This window comes from Convolutriloba macropyga, chromosome 15 (genome assembly GCF_964194025.1).
Source record: "Convolutriloba macropyga chromosome 15, txConMacr16.3, whole genome shotgun sequence".
In the NCBI taxonomy this organism is placed as follows: Eukaryota; Metazoa; Xenacoelomorpha; order Acoela; family Convolutidae; genus Convolutriloba; species Convolutriloba macropyga.
In genome coordinates this window covers 25,352,526-25,375,549 of record NC_134482.1, presented here as the reverse complement: position 1 = coordinate 25,375,549, position 23,024 = coordinate 25,352,526, and the positions used below count along the sequence as shown (strand labels likewise).

Here is a 23,024-nt window from a genome sequence, read left to right as displayed (position 1 = left end):
AATTTTCTGCATTGATCAGTAAATAAGTGTTCTAAAGGATATTTTCAGGAATGTGACTAGCCATTCCAGAGAAGAACGTCTTAACAGCAACAGATCAAGCCAGTAACAACTCATTTTGGTCAAAAATTGAATGAGAAAATCGAAAATGACCAAAAAAGACCCCATATGACCAAAAATTACAAATTTTCTCAAAGTTTGGACATGAATAACTTTTTTCGGTTATTGACTCAGAACAACAATTGAATACATCAATCACAAGGGTTTCATAAGCAACAAAACGCGCCTATGCCCGTTTAATTTGGTAGTGTAGTTTTGGAGAAATCTTTGATGACATGAAGCAGACTACGATTTTTGGGCTATTGGGAGAGCCCAATTTCTCACAAACACTAGCAAAACGGCTAAAAACGGTGCCACGTAGACAAATCTGAAGGCAATTCAAGTCCAATCATAAGATACGGAACGCCCAAAACTTCTACTGCGAAGTGGGAAAAATTTCCCACCTCGCCCTAGAGGCCAGGGTGTTTTGTGTGTTTTGATAAAAAAAAGAAATCTAACAAGAATTTCATGATTTCGGAAATGATAAAAAAAGTTGTTGAAATGACAAAAACAAAGTATCCTAAAGCTTCAGAGACACAAACCAAGCCTAAATAACACAATTTGCAAGCTACAATAACCCAAATTAGAAGAATAATTAAATCAGTACTGGAAAACATTTAAAACATCATTATTTTTTAAACTTTAAAAATTTACAGTTTAAAAACGTTCGGAGCAGGCCAATTTAGACAACAATTAAAGACTGCAGGCCTTTACAAATCTCCCAGTCCTTAAAACGCGACTATGACTGGCCAAATTGGTTAAATAGCTCTGCAGAAATTGTCAAAAACCATAAGCGTGCCCCCGAAAATATATTTTTTACTTCCATTTTTTTAAATTTTAACATTATTAACTTTTCGATTAGGCTGATTTGGGAACTCAACTAAACGTTGCAAGCAATAAAAGCTTAGTTTCAGTAAAATGCGACAATTCCCGTGCAATTTGGTACAGTAGTTATGGAGAAATCTTTGATGACATGAACCGTTACCCGATTTTTCGGCTATTGCGAGAGCCCAGTTTTTTCGCGCAATAACGGCGCCACGTAGACCATTCTGAGCGCAATTCAGATCCACTCTGTAGTTATTGAATACCCAAAAGTTCTTTTTCGATGTGGGAAAAATCCCACCTCGCCATAAAGGCCGGTGTGTTTTGGGTCTTTTGACAAAAATGTAACTCGAACGAGAATTAAATGTTTTTGCAAAAAAAATTAATGAATTTCCAAAAACTAAGGATTCGAAAAGCTTCAAGGACCCAAACAAAGCCTAAATAATACAAATTGCAAGTAATAATAACCATATTTAGAAGAAAAACTACATCAGTACTGAAAAAAAATTGAGACATCATTATTTTTAATTTTTTTCAGATTTAAGTCTAATCACCTTCTGAGCAGGCCAATTGAGACACCAATTAAAAAACGGCACGCCTGTAAAAACTTAGAATTAGTAAAACAGGACTGTGCACGACCAAATTGGCGGAATAGTTTAAGAAAAATCATCAGAAGAATTAAGCGTGGGCCACAAAAAAAATTTTTCGAACTTTTTTTTAAATTTAAACATTAATAACTTTTTGGGTAGGCCGATTTCAGGAAACAACTAAACGCTACATTCAAGAAATGTTTGGTGTCAACAAATGAAATTAGAACCATGCAATTTTGTACAGTAGTTGTAGAAAAATTGTCAAACAAATGAAGCGTACCCGGATTTTTGAGCTAATGGGAAACGCCAACTTCCGGCAAAATCAAGATTTTGCCAACAAAAAATGAATTCCCGAAAACTAAGGAGTCGAAAAGTTCTATAGACCAAAAAGTCTGAATAACGAAATTAACACTAATCCAATTTAGAAGAAAAAAACATCAATACTAAAAAAAATTTATAACAATTTTTATTTCTTGAATTTTAAAATTTACAGCTTAATAACCTTCCGATCATGTCAGTTTAGACAACAATTAAAAACTGCATACCATGAAAACTTAAATTAAACAAAACGCTATTATGCCCGGCCAAATTGACAAAGTAGTTTAGGAAAAAAAATCTGAAACGTGAAGCGTGCCCCTAAAATACAACAAAATTTTACTTCGAATTTTTTCAATTATAAACATTAAAAACTTTTCGATTAGGCCAATTTGAGAGACCAATTAAACATTAAAAAAAACGGAGGTTAGTGCCGACAAATTGCAGCAATGAGCGTCTCACTTGGTAAAGTAGATTGGGAGAAATCGTCAAGAACATTAGGCCTAGCCCAATTTTCGGGCTATTATAAGACCCCAATTCCTAGGAAAATCACGCAAAACGACCAAAAACATCGCAACGTAGACTTATCAGGACGCAAGTAAAGAACACTCATTAATTACTGAACACCCAAAACCTCTACTGCGAAGTGGGAAAAAATTCCCACCTCATCCTAAGGCCAGGGTATTTTGTGAGTTTTGACAAAAAAAATCAAACAAGGGTTTCACGATTTAAAAAAAAAACAAAAAAAATATTAAATTTCCAAAAGCTACGGATTCAAAAAACTGTTGTTTTCGTGCAATTATAGCACTTTTTTCCAAGCGGTGAGGTTGTGTAATTTCACCACTAAAACAAGCATTGAATTTTTGTAATTAGACCTCATTCAGCGCTGTTTTCACCAAATTTTAACACTTTTTTTCCAAGCGCTGAGTTTGTGTAGTTTCACCATTAAAACAAGCGGTGATTTCTTGTAATTTCACCGCTTTCACTGCTGTTCTCACACAATTTTACCACTTTTTTCTAAGCGGTGATTTATGTAAGTTCACCATTAAGTTAAGCGGTGAATTTATGTAATTTCACCGCATTCACTGTTCTTCTCGCAAAATTTTAACACTTTTTTCGAAGCGGTGAATTTATGTAAGTTCACCACTAAATTAAGCGTTGAATATATGTAATTTCACCGCATTCATCGCTTATCTTACATAATTTGGACATTTTGTTTCGAGGCGGTGAATTTATGTAATTTCACCGCTAAATTCAACGGTATAATTATGTAATTTCACCGCTACCAGGCGATTAAGGTTTTTTTCACCGCATTCACCACCTGATTTATGTAAGTTCACCGCATTCACCGCTTATCTTACAAAATTTTCCGCATTCACCGCTTATCTTACATAATTTTGCGGTTAATGGCGGTGACACCTCGACCCGGGTAAAGATGTTTGAGATCAGCAAAGAATGCGGTGAAATTAATGATGAGTGTGAGAGGAATTGTTAGATTTTTCTTCCCAATAAAACTACCCCTTAATCTTACATCTTTTTGACGCTTTTTCTAAGTGGTGAATTTATGAAATTTCACCACTAGAGTAAGCGGTGAACTTACAAAAATTCACCACATTTCACCGCTAAAAGATGTAATTTCACCGCTAAAAATTCGAAATCTTACAAAAATTCACCGCGCATGTTTTGCAGAAATTAGAGTGAATTCGATTTATATTCAAACAAATAATTATAAAATTTAGTGAGAGATGGCGCAGTGGAAGAAGATGGCGCAGTGGATGACATGCAGGAGGTGAGAGGTTCGGACCCTTGTAAGGGCGGTGAAATTACATATTTTAGCTGTGAATTGTGGTGAGTTTTTGTAAGATCACCGCTTAGTCTAGCGGTGAACTTGCATAATTTCACCGCATTCACCGCATTTCACCGCAAAATTATGTACGAAAATTGCGGTGAAAAAACTAACTTTTCACCGCTTATCTTACATATTTTTGCATTTTTTTCTCGACCCGGAATAACGAAACGAGGTTGCTGTACAAAATAATAGAATCCTTTTGTTTATAAGTACTCATAGAGACTTCAAAGTATGAATGTTGTGACAGTTTGATACATTGTAAATTCTTGTAAACAGTTTATGTCTCCTGGCACTTTATTGCCTTCGTTAAATTAAATTTCTTGGCAACCGAGCCGAGTTGTCAACGCTACAGAAAGCAAAATTATGTATGATCGGCGGTGATCGCGTTGAATATATAAATTCAACGCATTCACCGCAAATTTTACATAATTTAATAATTTTGCGTTGAATTTAGCCTAGATCTTACATAAACAATAACCCTACATAAACAAATATAATTTTGCGCTGAAAGTAGCTTAGATCTTAAGTAATCTTGCGCTGAATTCAGCGTACATTTTACCAATTTTTGCGTTGAATTGAACCAATAGATCTTACAAATATGTAAGGTCTACGCAAAATTCAACGCCAGATTATGTAAGATCTCTGCTATATTCAACGCAAAATGATGTAAGATCTACGCAAAAAAGCGCAAAATTATTTAAGTTGAGCGGTAACTAGCGTTGACAAGTCGGAAAATTCACCGCAATTTCCATACATAATTTTGCGCTGAATGCGTTGAATTTAGAGCCGTAAATTCAGCGCATTCAGTGAAAAATTATGTATGAATATTGCGGTGAATTTTCGGAATTGTCAACGCTAGTTACCGCTTACCTTACATAATTATGGCAAATTTCCTCCGAACGGGCAGAAGATTCGACAGAGACAAGTTGTGCCATAATCCGAGGTGAATGGTTTCGGAGCGAGAGACAAAACTTACAGGGAGAAAAATTGCAATAATCACTCACAAGGTTCGTTTTGAACGATTCCAGGCCATCCAGGCATGCTTCGGCGAAGTCGATGAAACTTCCAATTGTTTCCAAATCACAGGTGATTACTGAACTCCAATCAGTTCGTTTCTCAGGACAGACCAGGTCGAGTGTGTAGGAGTCCAGCCTGCCAACAGCTGACGTCATGTTTTCATCAAGCCCAAACCAGTCAATTGATACGGTGTCCTTCTAAAATACCCTAATAGTTTTAGCAGGTCTGAATTAGATTAAATTACATATTTCTTTTCTAAACTGAAGCCTAAGCGCAAAATGACTCTGATCCTACTCACTGTGTTCACAGGGTATTAGACCCAGTAACACTTGGAGCTGGGGACATAATGTGTTCAAGACAGAGCACTTCCTCCCAATTCCACACAAATCCAACCGCCCACCTACCCAACCACCAACCCACACAACCACCAACCCAAACCCACCCACCCACCCACCCACCCACACACACACACACACACACACACACACACACACACACACACACACACACACACACACACACACACACAAACAACTACACACACAAACACACACACCTACACACACATACACACACAAACACACACACACAAACACACACACACAAACACAAACACACACACATACACACACAAACACACACACACACACAAACAAAAACACACACATACACACACATACACACACATACACACACATACACACATACACACACAAAAAAACACACACACACACACATACACACACATACACACACAAACAGAATCACACACATACACATACACACACGAACATACACACACAAACAAACACACACATACACACAGACAAAACAAACACACATGTACATACATATACACACACATTCACACACACAAACACACACACATACACACACATACACACACAAACAGAATCACATACATACACATACACATACACACACATACACACATATACACACATACACACACACAAAAACACACACAAATACAAACACACGTACACACATGTACACACACACACAAACAAACACACACATACACACACAGACAAAAACACAAACACATGTACATTCATACACACACACAAATACATATGCACACGCACACAAAAACGCACACACATACACACACACCAACAAAAACACACACATACACACATACACACACATACACACACACAAACACACACACACATACAAACACACATACACACATGAACAAAAACACAAACAAACGCACACATACATACACAGACAAAAACACACACATGTACATACATACACACACACATACACACAAACAAACACACATACACACACACCAAAACACACACTAATACACACACATACACAGACACAAAAACACAAAGATGCACAAACACACATACACACATACACACCCATACATACAAACACACACATACACACATACACACACAAACACTCACACAAACAAACAAACACATACACACATTTACACACATACACACACATGCACACACAAACAGACATACACATAAACACATACACACACATACACTCACACAAACAAACACACACATACACACACTTACACACATACACATACACACACAAATACACAAGCGCACATACAGAGACGCATAAGTATACACACATACATCTTCAAACACACAGATACACACACATACACACACAAACAACACACAAAAACACACACACACACACACACACACAAAAACACACATAAACACACATACACAAACGAAAAAACACACATACACACATACACACACATACACACACATACACACGTACACACACAAATACCACACACATACACACACAAACAAACACACACATACACACACAAACAAACACACTTAAACAGACACACACAAACAAAAACACACATGCACATAGACAAACACATACACACATATACACACACTCGAGTAAACACACATACACACACATTCACACATACACAACATACATACATACATACACACAAAATCACACACACACACACACAAACACACATAAACACACATACACAAACAAAAAAAAAGACACATACACACACATACACACACATACACACACTTACACACGTACACACACAAATACCACACACGTACACACACATAAATACAAACACAATCAAACACACACATACATACACACAAACAAACACACACAAACAGACACACACAAACAAAAACACACATACACACAGACAAACACCTACACACATATACACACACTTACACACATATACACACTCACACACACAAAAATACATACACGGACACCAAAACACGCACATACACACACACTCAAACAAACGCACACATATACACACATACACACATACGTACACACACACAAAAACACACACACACATACACACATACATACATATACACATACACACACAAACAAATAAACACACACACATATACACACATACACACACAAATATACACACAAAAACAAACACACACATACACACACGAGCACATACATACACACACCCACACTCATAAACACACGCATACAAACACACGCGCACATACACACACACGCACATGCATAAACACACACACACACATGCATACACACAAACCTACAAACACATACACACAAATACACACACGCGCACATGCACACATACAAACAGACACACGCATACAAACACACACACACAAACACACACACACGCACATACAAACACCCACGCATACAATTACACACACAGACGCACACACTAATACAAACAATCAAACACACAGACACACAAGCACACACACACACACACACACATGATCACACACACACACACCCACACACACACACACTCACTAACACATACACACACACACACACACACACACACACGCACACACACACCCACACACACATTAACACACACACCCACACACACACACTCACTAACACACACACACACACACACACACACACACACACACACACACACACACACACACACACACACACACACACACACACGCACTCACTAACACACACATACACACACACGCACACACACACCCACACACATATTAACACACACACACACACACTCACTAACACACACACACATACACAGACACACACAAATGCACACAGACACACACACACGCACATACATACGAACCAGCGTTTTCTGGTTCTTTGAAGATGTCGCACCATTATGGTTTGAATCAATAATTATCATGTATCCAGGGTTAATGGAATTGATCGAAAAGAGAAAACACCGCAAATTGTTATCTCTTATAGTCCGCGCTTATAGCCAATTTATCTGTATCAACATTAAAGAGGATTCGCATAGGAAAAATATGTTTTCCTATTTTTAATATATTTGTCGTCCTGTGCAAAATATAAAAAGGAGAGTTCTTTCTTGTCACCATAGAACTTGTAAGCACAATTTTAATGGCTTTCACCAAGTGTACATTTGACGTTTTTTCGTACAAATCAGTTTTTACAAGGGCTGAACTGATTAATTTGTTGACTTCAATTAATGCTTAAGTGTCAGAGTCCTCATGCGAATAATTCTGTAAGACATGGTCAGAGTTCGCGAAGTGAAGCAAAAAAATGATGCCTTGAATTCCATTTTTTTTGTAATTTTTCTACTGTGAAGGGTGAAAATAGCGTCAGTATCTTTCAACGCATTAGAATAATGACAGCTTATTCAAAAGAAAAAATACTCTCAAAAACATTGTTCCCCAAAAACTTAGAATTCAAGACATTTAGTACAACCAACTTATTCAAAAAATAGGAACACTTTCGAACAGTTAATTTTCTCAACAAAATCCTTACTTGATATCAACAGAACCATAGAGCAAACAAATGATTTCAAAAAAATTTTTGAATTAAATTTTGTACATTTACTACAAAATCCGGCACGTTTTCGGAGTTTTCTTGAGTTCCAATTTTCAAAAAAGTTAATATCAATTTATAAGGCTTGTTTCCCTGTGGCGAAAAAATTTTTTTCTAAAGTTTAGGGCAGAAAAAAGGCAATTGGAAAATCACAGGTTTCAACACCTCACTAGACAATTTTTATGTGATGCGTACGTTCTTCGCTTTTGTGAAAGAAAAGGGCTGCAAAGTTGTTGAAAAAACCAATATGGCAGCTCGGAGAGTCGTGAAATATACTGCTTAAATCAAATCCTCAAAACAAAGAGCTGATATTCTACCTAAAAACATCAAAGCAAGAGAAATTAAACACAAATTACCTAATTGAACTAAAGTGTGAACAAAAAGCAGACGAATTAATTAGTTTTGAGGGTGTGCATTGTTTTTGGGGGTTGTAGGGCAGGAGAAGAGAGCATTTAGGTAGGAGTATAGGTGAAGAATCAGAGTTGTTATATATGTAGCGGGGGGGGGGGGGGTTGAGTATGACGCCAATGTTCGATTTTAAAAAGTAATCGTTCAAGTCATGAACAAACTTATTTCCGCTAAAAAAACTCGTAGAAGACCAACGCTGCTCTTTGAGTTGTAAAATCGTGAAACACATTAAGTAAGATTTGAAATCTTTTAGGGAGCTCAAAGAACATTTCACAGGACCACTAACTTTATAGCAATTCTTCTACAGGACTATTTGAATCTTTTTCCAGCTGAATACAGCTTGAGATTAAGACAATAATAGGGTTGCGTAGGATGGTTGAAGTTCTATGCTGAACTGAAATTGCGCTGATGCTATGTAATAAATGTGCTTAAAGTGTGCGAATAATTAGTGTCGAATATCTGTTTATGTTTATTGTCAAAGTCATGTTAGAAACGCGAAAAAGGACACATTGGTTGTGGTCGCGACTGTTTTTTTAATGATTTTAATAGCAACCTCGACACTCGAGTCTTAGTATTAAAGGCTTTGTCGAGGATTCTGCCAAAAAATAGTGCGTTTCTCCAGTGTGTCAACAATAATGACAAGTGCAGAAAGTGACATGAGCGTAGCTCTGTAGCAGTACTTCATGCAATTCTGTTTGCCTACCAAGGATGAGTACCGCAACTTAAATAACCAAAACAGATTTTTTCATAACCTCTATTTATAAGTATTATAATTCGCTCCGGTTGCTCCACATATAAAAATAGTAATAATAATAAACTTGATTTCAGTACGAGTATATTAACAACAATTGCCTATTATTCGTTTTAGTGCAGTAGCGAACGGATGCTAAGAGCCACTTTTCCAGTTAGAGCCACCGTTTCGAATTCAATTAGTGGACTTCGACGCGTGCTTGAAGTAGTCTTTTGCATTTAAAAAAAGCTAAAAGTAACCCGTGAAAGTAGGAATTTCTTTATCTAGAAACCCCAATCTATTTTAATTATACCGTTGGGGATTGAAAAAAAGGATTGAAAAAAATGAGTTTATTTGAATGGCAAAAAGGCCCAAAAAATGAAAGGAAAGTGTTTTTTTTTTGTTTTTGTTGAAGCAGTCTGCTAGATATGATATTCAAAAAGACAGAATCAATAAACAATCAATCTAGAAACGAAAGTAGCATTTTGATTAGATGATTCCTCTAACACTCCGTTAAATTTTTTAAAATGTTTATGTCATGTTCTGTTAGAGAGTCAAAAGAATTTGAAATCGAATGGATATGCGCTTCTTTCTAGTTTTCGTCATTTACTATAAGGGGTATTGTTTTCATTTACCTCACGTTATCAAGGGATCTCGCTACTTCTCTATTTGTTTCTTGTTTCAATTTTTAGATTTTTTTTTCGCTCGCAAATTTAGAAAAAAAAGTGAAACTGCAGAAACTCATCAAATAAGTGTAGGACAATTTTGGATGCAACTTCATTTTCTGATATACAAGATCTTACTTCTTTTGGTTTTGAGAAAATCAATACAAAATTATCAACAACAGGTTTAGTTCATGCTGCATTTTTTGAAGGTCGGTTTTATTTGCTATTCAAAAAATAAGAACACTGCTGAGAAGTTATAACTTCTGCTGACAGATTTATTTTTAAAAATGAGAGACATTGATTACTTTTTTCTTAAACATAATTTCAATGATTAAGAATTGAGAAATTGTCATCAATTTTAATACTCAAGTATATCCAACTCCAATGGTACTCCAACACTCAATCCATGTAGTTTTTTACAGTAGACAGCTTCAACTAAGTAAAACAAACTGAGTTCTTCGAATGACAGCACCAGCTTGTTATTTGCCAGCCATTTTGATATAGCCTTAATGTGATTCAAGTATTTTTCTCCTTCAAAATTACGATACATATGTTTAAGGTCAGCACAAAGCACAATATTGTTTTTCTTTGGTACCACTACAAGAACCTTTATATAATTTAGAAAAAACAGAGGACTCAGTACTGATTTTCGAGAAACTCCAAAAGCTATTTCTCTTTATGAGAAATTTTTTGACTGAAAGCAAGTTGTCTTTTTTGAGGCATGACTCTAGAAGGGTTTTCAGTTTAACTCTGCAACCAAAAATGGAGCCTCTGTCGATGAGCATCTCGTAATCAACAGTGTTAAATAATTTTGAAAGGTACAATAACCTATTTTTAGAAATCATATTGTTCTCTTTGTTTCATTGGAGATCTTCTTGCAGGCCGATGATGGCATCTACTGTTGACGAGACAGCTATAAAAAGTTCGATGATTGTTTTGTTCTTATAAACTCTGGGATGTATGATTTCTCCTAAAATTTAAGAAATTTTGGTTTCATGGATACGGCCCTATAATGAGAGGGATTGTTTGTCTTCGTCCTGGAAATATTCACCATTTAGGCAGTTTTCAAATTTGGTTGATATGTTGCATGATCTAAGTTCTTTGTAAAACTCTTGGCTAGGCTTTGACTTGTTACCAGATTAATCCCTTTGAGTAGTTTTTTAATACGACCCAGAAGAGCCTCACCTTATTTACTAACAAGACACTTAATTTCAATAGAAACGTCTTGTGTTCCAACTTCCCTCTGTACAAAAGTTTTTGCAAAAATCTGGGCAGTTTTTTTGTACGCTTCCTTGAGTTTGTATCCCTGTGAGGTTCCAAAAATAACAAAAAATTGGTTGAGTTTTTCCTGCAGTTTTTTTTCATATTTCAGAATTGTTCTCTTCATTCCACTGTTTTCACATCTAGGTACTTTTTTTCCCAAATGCTGTTTTTTTCCCAAATGCTGTTTTTTATTTCGGGATTCAGATTTTATTGAGTTATTTCTTATTGCTTTCTTTAGAAACGATTTCATCAAGGCCTCGTACAATTATGTTTCCCAAGAAGTCTGATTCATTTTTTTGTTGTACTTCAGAATCTTCCTGGTTTTTCGTTATGAAATTGTATTGAGAAGTGGCAGTTTTTATCAGGGTGTGTAGTGTGTGGCCCCAAGCATTCCAATTTGGTTGTTGCATTTTTTTCAAATAGCTAACTAAAACTTCTAACTTTGATGACTCTCTAGGAGGACACCACAATGGTCAGTCATCAAAAGTTCTCCAATTTTTGAAACTTAAATGAAAGTTGAGAGACCAACATCTAAATTTGTTTTTGGTTTTAAGTGCAACAATTTTGTATTCAGATTGTTTAGACTTTCAGTTTAGTTCTGGTGACTCAATTTTTGAATCATTAATGAAGTCTCTTCATAAAATTTGTTGGTATTTGGGTCCTACCAAAAACAAATATTCTGGGAGGAATTGCTTAAAATTAACGTTATGATTTTTAGTTTGCTTGTATACTATTTTGAAGAAAGTAACCTTGTTTCTTTCCTTCAGTTTTTGAAGTTAAGATTTGAATACCGTGGTTTTTTGACGTTTTGATTATTAAAAGTTTAAAGTAATTAGTTGATGGCAAAGCTACACTACCTTCCATTCCTTCTGCCCAATTTCAAGTCACTATATTACTGGACATTGAAAACATCATATTTTTGATATATATTTTATATTTTTGTAGTTGGAGTGTACAGTTGCCTCCACTAGACACAATTATAATTTCTCAAGGGTAGCGGACAATGTTGATTTTTTAATTCATATTGTCTGTTAGATTTTCAGGGTTCACGAAAGTACCTTAAAAACAAAAAACGTTTGAGATTTAAAAAAAGATGAAATTTTAGTTGTTTGGCAGATTTTCAGGCTGTACGAAAAACCCGAAAAAAACCAGACATATTTTAGTTTTTTTGATACTGTTGAAAAATTTGATCAGTTTTAGTTTTTTTGCAGAGTGCGTACACTTATCAAAGCCCAGAAATCCAAGCACAACAAGCAGCCATCCACTGAAAAAAGAATAAATGCATTCCAAATTGACTGCGCTATCGTTAAAATCAGCTAAATTTGGCGACCCGCATCAAAAACATTATGAAAAGACCAATTCACAAAAATAATTCTCAATATTTACATATTTACATGTTCAGGTTAGTCTGCTCAATGGTCTATAGTCAATGACTACTTTTGAATATTCTCTCACGAACAAGTGACAAGTCAAATTTCTTGGTCAGATACTTACAAAAGTGGTACATTTTGCTTCCGGCCAGGTGACTGGTTCCATCCGCGTTTGAAGGTTGCTGTGCCAGACTTCGCTGCAAAAACAAGGATAGAAGCTATACACTAAGAGTACTACTACCCAATTCCAAAATAACGAATGCATTATTGAAACACAAAATAAACCAAAGACTGTGGCTAAAATTGTCGCAAAAAGAAACAATGCGATGAAATGTTTCTCCTCGGCAAAATAAAACAGAGTGAAAAATGGTTTGCGTCTGTAACATGGGCTGATATTTGTCAGGTTTTAATTTGGGCTTTTTCTTTCTTCTGCGGTGAATTTGGGTGGGATTAACAAAGTTGAAATACAGTCGATTTTTACAGATGTTACTCAAAACATCATCATTGAATGATATCATCTCGAGTCAATTTCAAACTTTTTAATGGTCTATGAATAAACATAAACACCATTTCAAATGGTTAAAATGTTAGAATATGCATAAGTTTCTTACATGTTCTTGCAATATTGCAAAAACATGTAGGAAAACTATGCATATTCTAACATGTTAACCATTTGAAATGGTGTTTATGATTTGAGGTAATGTGAGAGGTTATTCGTGATTTAAATCCTTGATTTCCCAAGGATCTTTAATGATTTCCTCGATTTCTTGCAAGGATCACATATATGGTTTCACGGAATTCATTCAAGAATCATATATGATTTCCTTGGTTCCATGCAAGGATCGTACTAGGAAATACGTTATGATTTGTATGACATCATATATGATCCTTGTATGGAACCAAGAAAGTGGCGACCTGGGATGAAATACATCAGTTTGCAAGTTTTTGCTCTAAAGGCTCCAACATTCTTACAAGTTAACCATTCAACTTCCAAATTCTGACAAGTTAAACATGCATCTTCCAATTCTTACCGGCTAAATATTCTACATACGAAGTTCGGCAAGATTCCCGTTTGTTTATCATCTTAAAAATTTTGAGTTTTGTCACGAATGTTAAGGAGTCTAATCGGGCGCAACTACTGTGAAAATTTGCCAGTCCTGGATTCGAACCAGCATCCCTTACTTGCACGCCTCGTGTGCTAACTATTACGCCAACTTGTCTTATGCTGGCGAACTTGGGTATCTTTCATGACTCATTCTCATGTTCTTTCTTAAAAAAATTAAGTGGAACTTGTTAAAGCAATATTGGGCTCGTACTTGAATGGAATTTCTAGTTTCAAAACGTTTTTTTTTGTCAGGCAGCTCAATTGTCAATTATGATCTCCTTTTTACTTACCAATAAGCGTGCAAAGTAATCATTCGAAGCGCAAGCTCTTACATATTAGCCAACCTTAGCAAGATATTGCAATTTCGGGGGGGGGGGTGAGCTTTAGTTGTCTTGACAGAACCTAGAAGTTTTGACAACTCCCTACAGAGCAATGTATCGCCTTAGCTCTTCTGCTAAAAAAAACTTCGTACAAATTTGACTGTTTCACAAATTTAATGTTCATATTTTCTTCCTCAAAAATATGCAATTTACATGATGAGTTTCGGACAGCTTTAGACCACCTTTTAGGCATTCAATTCTGTAAACACCAACGAGAAACTTTTTACTGCTGAACCGTTAGCATAGCTACTAATTGTGACCATGAAGTTTCCCAGAATATTAGCGTGGCGACAGGAACTCACGCCTTGATTAGCTGCAAGAGTAAAAAAATGGGCCTGCACTTCCGAAGATCTTTCTCCTGTCTGTGATCCAAAAAAAATTTTGCATCACTGCAGTTTGAATTCGAATTCAAACTGCAGTGATGCAAAATTTTATTGCTTCAATGATCAGGATACAATGAAATGCCAGTATCGTTGCAGGGCAACTGGTAGCTCTTGATGTTTGCATTACGTCTGCAAACAAACCTTTTTAATTACAGATGCGGCGAGGTGTGGTGCTTTTCCTCATAGGTGGTCTGGCTCTATCGGATCAGCTTATCGATAAATTGAGGATTCAAAATTTTGCTACAATGGAATAGATGTCAAAGTCCAAGAGCTGACGTATTATTAGCTGCATATCTGAAAATTCATAAGAAGATTTCCAAATTTGGGAATAATATAATTTTAAGATTCGTATTGAGCAGAGGGATAACGTTTATCTTGAGAAAATAAATGGTGACTGAAAATTTTAGAAGTGACGAACCTATCATAATATATCCAAGCAACTGCTCTTTCGCTCTTTCCTGAAAAAGGACCATTTTGAGGTGGAATGAGGCTCCAACTGAAGTAATATAGAAAAATAGCAAACAAAATTATTAAATAGCAAACTAATTTTTAAATAGTTTAAAGTCTCAGTAATTTAGAGCCGTAACAATCGAAAGAGACATCAGCTAAATGTCAAAAGATTTCTATGTTTAACAGGTCATTGAACCCTCTCTTGTATGAAATGTTGAAAGAAAGGTTAGAATGCGCAAAAATTTAATTAATTAAGCATCTTGCAATAAAGGTAATTCTTGAGTTTGTAAAAAATATTGCTATCATTTTCACAGCTAACGCGATGATATTCAGTTACATTTACTGAAAAAATGCGCAATATTTTTAAAAAAAAATTGATGCAACAAATGTCTTACTGTACAAAATTAGAGTTTTTTGAAATTTTTTCCATTTATTCTTCTTCCTCCTTAAAAATATTCAGCCTGCTTTTTTCAAACTACCTCAGAATACAAGTCATGCGCATCACGGTCTAATTTCAGGCATGAATTCGCGACACGATACCGCAGACGTTGCCACGATACGTTGACAGAGCATTTACAATATTCTGCAAACCTAATAGGCATGTGATTTCAAATTAAAGGCGAAATAGTTATATTCGCCGCCTCTGTCGGGGTTGACTCCTCTACATGTACTTATATTTTCGTATATTAGATATTCGCAATGCTAATCACGCTTACAAACTCAAATAGTGTACCATGATTCAATTTTAGTCCGAACTTGAGTACGCTGAATCTAAAATTTGCTCAGCGAAAGAAAAGAATTGGGCTACTATTTATCTCGAATTGGGGGACTGGTTTTTATTAAGATATGAACAGCGGATTCACTCTACAAGTTTTAACAGATTTGAGGTTTTTCAGGGTACAATTATAAACAAAAATGTTCAATCAATAATTACATCTGTGTCGATGAAAAACATAAAAGACACAATGAAAAGCATTTCAACTAAATTAGTTAAATGAAATGAGAAATCACTTTAAGATTTAAGTTATCCCGTTAGTTTAAATTTCAGGGTTAAAAATTTCTAGGTATCACAATTCCCCCTGAGAGGGAATTCTGTTGATTATTGCATATTGAATGAATTGCAAAATTTGAACAGAGCTTTAGCAGGAACAATTTTTATTTGATTTGAAAGGATTGCAAAGTGAACTGAAACTTGGTACATCTTGATAAGAAACATACAAAATTTTGGTAACCTTGCAAACATCTTGCCATGGTACTTAGAAAACATCAAACAACAGTGGTTATTTTATTGGTATTTGGCCAACAGAAACGGATTTGAGAATCCGAGGACAAAAACATTTGCTTAAATAAAAGAAGTCTTGAAGACAGCAGTTTAAAAACATAATGTTGAAGAAAAAAGCAATCACTACATTCTGATAGGTATTTACTCCCCTCAATCAAATCAGATATTAACTTTAGCAAGGCTGTAGATCAATTAACTGCAGTTTTCGAGAGCAGAGTACAAACGACTTCAATTTTTCTTAATTTGAATATATTCTTCAATACGTATGTATGTATGTATGTATGTATGTATGTATGTATGTATGTATGTATGTATGTATGTATGTATGTATGTATGTATGTATGTATGTATGTATGTATGTATGTATGTATGTATGTATGTATGTATGTATGTATGTATGTATGTATGTATGTATGTATGTATGTATGTATGTATGTATGTATGTATGTATGTATGTATGTATGTATGTATGTATGTATGTATGTATGTATGTATGTATGTATGTATGTATGTATGTATGTATGTATGTATGTATGTATGTATGTATGTATGTATGTATGTATGTATGTATGTATGTATGTATGTATGTATGTATGTATGTATGTATGTATGTATGTATGTATGTATGTATGTATGTATGTATGTATGTATGTATGTATGTATGTATGTATGTATGTATGTATGTATGTATGTATGTATGTATGTATGTATGTATGTATGTATGTATGTATGTATGTATGTATGTATGTATGTATGTATGTATGTATGTATGTATGTATGTATGTATGTATGTATGTATGTATGTATGTATGTATGTATGCAACGATAAGAAACCGCAAAAAAACGCTCAAAAAACGATGATTTCACTTTTTAAAAAACGACGTAAGAAACGACAAAAAAACGACGAAAAAACGATCTTTTCTTACATGTGAAAAAACGACGTAAGAAACGACAAAAAAACGATGAAATAACGATCTTTTCTTACATGTGAAAAACGACGTAAGAAACGACAACAAAACGACGAAAAAACGATCATTTCTTACAAGTGAAAAACGACGTAAGAAACGACAAAAAAACGACAAAAAAACGATCATTTCTTACAAGTGAAAAACGACCTAAACGACGGAAACTAATGAAAACGAAGAAATTGACAAAAAAACGACGAAAATGACGACAAAACGACAAAAATGACGATTTCTTACAAAAAGATTGTCGTTTTTTCGTCGTTATCCTCAACACGGGTGTCGACAATGCTCATCGAGCGACCCGATCGCTGTTTTCTTTTACGAATTGTGGACGTTTATCTCGATAGGGCAGGTGATTAGCAAATGGTCTTTTAAATTGGGGGTGGCAGTTCTTACAGACACGTTTGAGGCATCAAATTCTTTAATGGGAGGAAAAGATCGTGAGTGTTTGTTTTTTGATCAATTTTGGTTTTAGGCTTTTGTGGCGGAACTGGATTAGAATTGTCTGCATTGTTCTGTTTTGTGAATGACTGTGATTGACTCCGAGACAGATTTCACCTCCCGATTAACTAGGGCCTGTCAGGCGTTGCGAGAAGACGTAATTGTAACGCCCGAGACACGTTGGAGTAAATGGATGACATACAGCTCGTATGATCGGCCCAGGCTGAGGTACCAGACCGAATGTCGATATGTCCAGACTGAAATGAACGCAGGGGGTGTCGTGAGTTCAATATTATACGGTCTGGAAGCACAAAAGAACGCACGATAGTCTTGACATAGACAATTTTGAACGCACGAAAGTCTAGACATAGTTACCTGGAGCGCACGAAATTTTTTTGATTGGAAACAAGAATGCCAAAAACAGATGAGCGCATGTTTGACTAAGCACTCTTACTGGAGTGCCCATTCAAGTGAAAGTTTTCTACCAAGAAAACCTCAACTCATTTGAGTACAAAATTTACAAAACGTCGAACGAAGGAAAGTTCACATCCAACATTTTGCTTTGCTTTACACAATTTCATGCCTAGAATTATAGACCATTGCTGAAGTTGCAAAACATAATCAAGCTTTACTTACTGGTTGGCTGGTACCCCCTTCAGTCAGTACTTTCATAAAACACCTTTTATCAATTTAAAATGCAACAACTGCTGGCACTTCATCACAACCATCACCCTACGATATCTATACTTCAAATGGATACATTTAAAAAACTTTGTGTACAACTTATATGACAAAAATGGCGATAGGTCTCGACATAAACGCACGAAAATCTGGACAACCGCACTTTTGAACGCACGAAAGTCTGAACAGAAAGGGATTTTGAACGCACGATATTCCGCACACGAACGAACAAATTTTGAGATCTTGAGCGCACTAATTTCGGTTTGGAACGCACAAAAACCTGATCATATGAGATTTTGAACGCTTTAAGTCCGGACATAGAGACTTTTGAACACACGTAGAACGCGCAAATTTTTTTGAACGCAAGAAAGACTGGACATAGTTACTGGGTTGCTCTGTACATAGACTTGTTTTGTCAGGAACGGTCTGGCTGGACATATGGATTTTCAGTCTGGGACCTCAACTTTGGCCTCCTTGCCCTGTATACCCCCCAATTAATTCCTCCAAATTTGCGTCTAATGCCTTTCGCATGTTCATAGATATTCTTCATAATAATGTTTTTCCCTGATAATTGAATTATTTAGCGCCTCGCAAAGTCGACAAGAGTCGCTATTCTTTTGACTTTAATGTCGCATATAGCCAAATACGAAAAACGGATTGAAAATTAATCCTTGCTTCTTAGAAATTAATTTAGTTCTGAATGATCATCACTTTCAATCCGTTCCAATCCAAATGTGACTACATCGTACTAGCCGTACAAGTTCTCTTTCGATCAGCCATTCGCTTCCAGTTTTTTGCCAAAATAAGGTGAATAGAGTTTTTAGATCAAAGTTGATGTAGTGCAAAAGTTTGGCGATGAAATGCTTTGAAATCAGCCTGCGGATCACTGCTTTTTTGAGAGATACCGTCGTGGATCGGTTTGTTCTTGTTTTTTTCCGGCTCTATGAGTCTGCACAGTCTGTTCCGCCAGTTTTGTTTGCTTAGCAATTGATTCCACTGTACTTTTTCTATATCTGACAATTTTTTTAAAATTTTCATTGGATAATTTATTTTTGAACTGGCCAAGTAATTGTGTTACATAAAGATCTATTAAGGTGCATTCAAAGTCTACGTCAAATGGTGTCATTTTTTTTGTTTCTTGATTGCACACATAAAGCTGATATATGATTGTTTTAATAGATATTTTTGAACTGTATTGACTTTGCGATGTTTACTTCTTACATGCTAGTTGTCTCTTCAGTATCTGTATAAGCTTTTCAACTAATCACCTTGATCTGTCGTGCTATTTTGGCTGACTATTGCTGTAATTGCAAATTGCTTCCATCTTTTGACCAATTTGTTTGCGCTTGATCCGAACTACTGGGTGGATCGGTATGCATATGAAAGTGAATGTTAAGCCTTTTATGATTATTGAATCCGTTAGCCTGTTAAAAGTTTTCTAGGTCTGGGAAATTTGAAAAACTTTTAATGCAAGCTCAGAAGTAGACTGCTTGAAAGAAGACTGCATTGAGGGAAGAATTATTAGCAACGCCCTAAACACGTTCTATTGATTGGATGACATACGGCTCGATTAAATGGACATCTGGCAACATTCCCAACAATTAGTTCCTCCAAGTTTGCGCCGAATGTCTTTCGCATGTTCAAAAATTTTCTTTTGTTTCCAGATTTTTGAATTGGTTAGCGCTTCGTATAGTCGGCAAGATTTGCTGTCCCTTGGACTTAAATTCCTAATTAAGCCCATTCTGAATATGGATTGCAATAAGCGTTGTGTCCTGGCTCTTTATTTAGAGCTGTCTGATCAACCATTTTAATCCGTGCCAATTCAGATTTGAGTACATCGTACTAGCCGTAGAAATTCTTTTTCATTCAGCCGTTTGCTTCCGGTTTTTTTCAAAGCATGGTGAAGGGCGCTTTGAGAACGATGTAGAAGTTGTACAATCGTCATAGCGATGAAGTGCTCTGAAATCATTCTGCATGTCACAGTTTTTTTGAGAGGTAGCAGCGTTGGCCAATTTGTTCATGTTTAGCTCCAGCACTATGACTCTGCACTGTTTGTTGATCCACTTTTCTGCGCTTAGCAACTGACTCCATTATTCTGTTACCAAATCTAAATTTTTTTAAGAACGTTTAGTATGATAATTTACTTCTGAATTGTCCCTGTAATTGTGTTGCTCAAAGATGTATTAGTTTCAATTCAAAGTGTGCTTCAAACGGTGTCATTTTTTGTTTCTTGATTGCATATATAAAGCTGATATATGGTTGTTTTAATAGATGTCTTTGAACTAAATTGACTTTGCACTATTTATTTCTTACATGCTAGTTGTCTCTCAAATATCAGAAATATCAGAATAAGCTTTTCAAATAATCAACTTGATCTGCCATGATGCTTAGGCAACTCAATTTGCTCACTATTGCTGTAATTGCAAATTGTTTTGATCTTTTGACCGATTTGTTTGCGTGCTTGGTCCAAACTAATAGGTGGACCGATATTCATATGATGGTAATTTTTAAGCGTTTGACGATTATTGGATCCGTTAGCGTGTTAAACCTTTTCTATGATCAGAAAATTTGAAGAACGATCTATGCAAGCTAAGAAACAGACTATTTTAAGGAGAACTGCATTGCGGGAAGACGTAATAGCAACGCCTAAGCAAGTTGGAGAGAATAGATGACATACAGCTCGTGTAATTGGGCTCCTTGCTATGTTTCCTACCAATTATATTCGCCGAGTTTACGTCTTATGCCTTTCGCATGATCATTAATCTTCTTCCCTATTGTTTTTTCTGGATAATTGAATCGTTTAGCGCTTCGTATAGTCGACAAGAGTTGCTCTCTTTCGGTTTTATTTCCGTCTTTAGCCAAATCTGAAAATGAGTTGCAAGAAACTCCTTGTCCTGGCTCTTTATTTAGTGCTGTGTGATCATGTCCCTTTAATCGGTACCGATTCAGATGTGAGTGCATCGTACTAGCCGTACAATTTTTCTCGCTCAGCCATTTGCTTCAAGTTTTTTGCCAAAATAAGGTTAATGGAGTTTACAGACCAAATAGATGTAACGCAAAAGTCTGGGCGATGAAATGCTCTGAAATCAGCCTGCGGATCACTGCTTTTTTGAGAGATAGCGTCGCGGATCGGCTTGTTCTTGTTTCCTTTTGGCTCCATGAATCTGCACAGACTGTCCCTCCACTTTTCTTAGCTTAGCAACTGATTCCACTGCACAATGCAGTCTTCTTGCAACTAGTCCACATCTGAGTTTGCATAAATCTTTTTTCAAATTTGCCAACCCTAGACAACTTTCATCACAATAACTGATCGAATAACTATAAACGATTTAAAAGTTACATTCATATGCATACCGGTCAACCTAAAAGTTTCGATCAAGCACCCAAACAATTCGGTCAACAGATCAAAACAACTTGCAAATAAAACGACAGTCAGCGATTTGAGAAGCTAAAACGTCACGACAGAGAAGGTGATTAGTTGAACAGATTTTACAAATATTTTGAGAGACAACTAGCATGTAAAAGAAAACAAAGCAAAATCAATGTTAATTAAAGACATCTATTAAAAAAATCTTATAACTGTTTAATATGTGCAAACAAAAAACAAAAAATTTGTCTCCATTCGAAGCGCACTTTGAATGCAAACTAAAAGATCTTTTTGTAACATAATTACTCGGCCAGTTCAAAAAAAATATCAATAAACCGTTTTAAGAGATTTTTTAGATGTGGAAAGAGTAGAAGGACGTAATAGCAATGCCCGAAACACATTGGAGTGAACGGGTGACATACAACTTGTGTAAACGGACAACTTGCCATGTTGTCACTAATTAGTTGCTCCAATTTTGCGCCGAATGTTTTTCGATTGTTCATTAATCTTCCTTTTTTCCAAGTGATTGAATTGATTAGCGCTTCGTATAGTCTGCAAGAGTCGCTGTCGTTTCGGCTCTAATTCCGAATTTAGCCATTTTGAAAGTGGATTGCGAGAAACTTTGTGTCCTGGCTCTTTATGTAATGCTGTCTGATCATCCCTTTTAATCCGTGCCGATTCAGATGCGAGTACGTCGTACTAACCTTACAAGTTCTTTTGCGCTCAGCCATTTACATTCAGTTTTTCTGCAATACAAGCTGAAGGGGCTTTCAGATCGATGTAGATGTTGTTCAAAACTCATAGCAATGAATTGCCTGAATTCATCCTGCGGATCACTGTTTTTTGAGAGGTAGCGCCGGGATCGGTTTGTTCCTGTTTTCCTCCGGCTCTATGACTCTGCACAGTTTGTCCCTCAGTTTTTGTTCGCTTAGCAACTGATTCAATTGTACTGTTAACATA

General features: G+C 35.9%; 1 protein-coding gene across 1 annotated transcript in view; it reads right to left on the bottom strand.

Moving 5' to 3' along the window:
- Positions 1–13,340, bottom strand: part of LOC142354346 (angiotensin-converting enzyme-related protein-like) — a 134,062-nt gene extending 120,722 nt beyond the window's left edge. Inside the window, exons 1-2 of the mRNA XM_075406620.1 lie at positions 13,135–13,340; positions 4,677–4,886 (exon numbers count right to left, since the gene is read on the bottom strand). Coding sequence (XP_075262735.1) covers positions 4,677–4,886; positions 13,135–13,275 — 351 coding nt within the window. The 5' untranslated portion in view covers positions 13,276–13,340. The remainder of the gene's footprint in view (positions 1–4,676; positions 4,887–13,134) is intronic.
- Between the last annotated feature and the right edge of the window lie 9,684 nt (positions 13,341–23,024).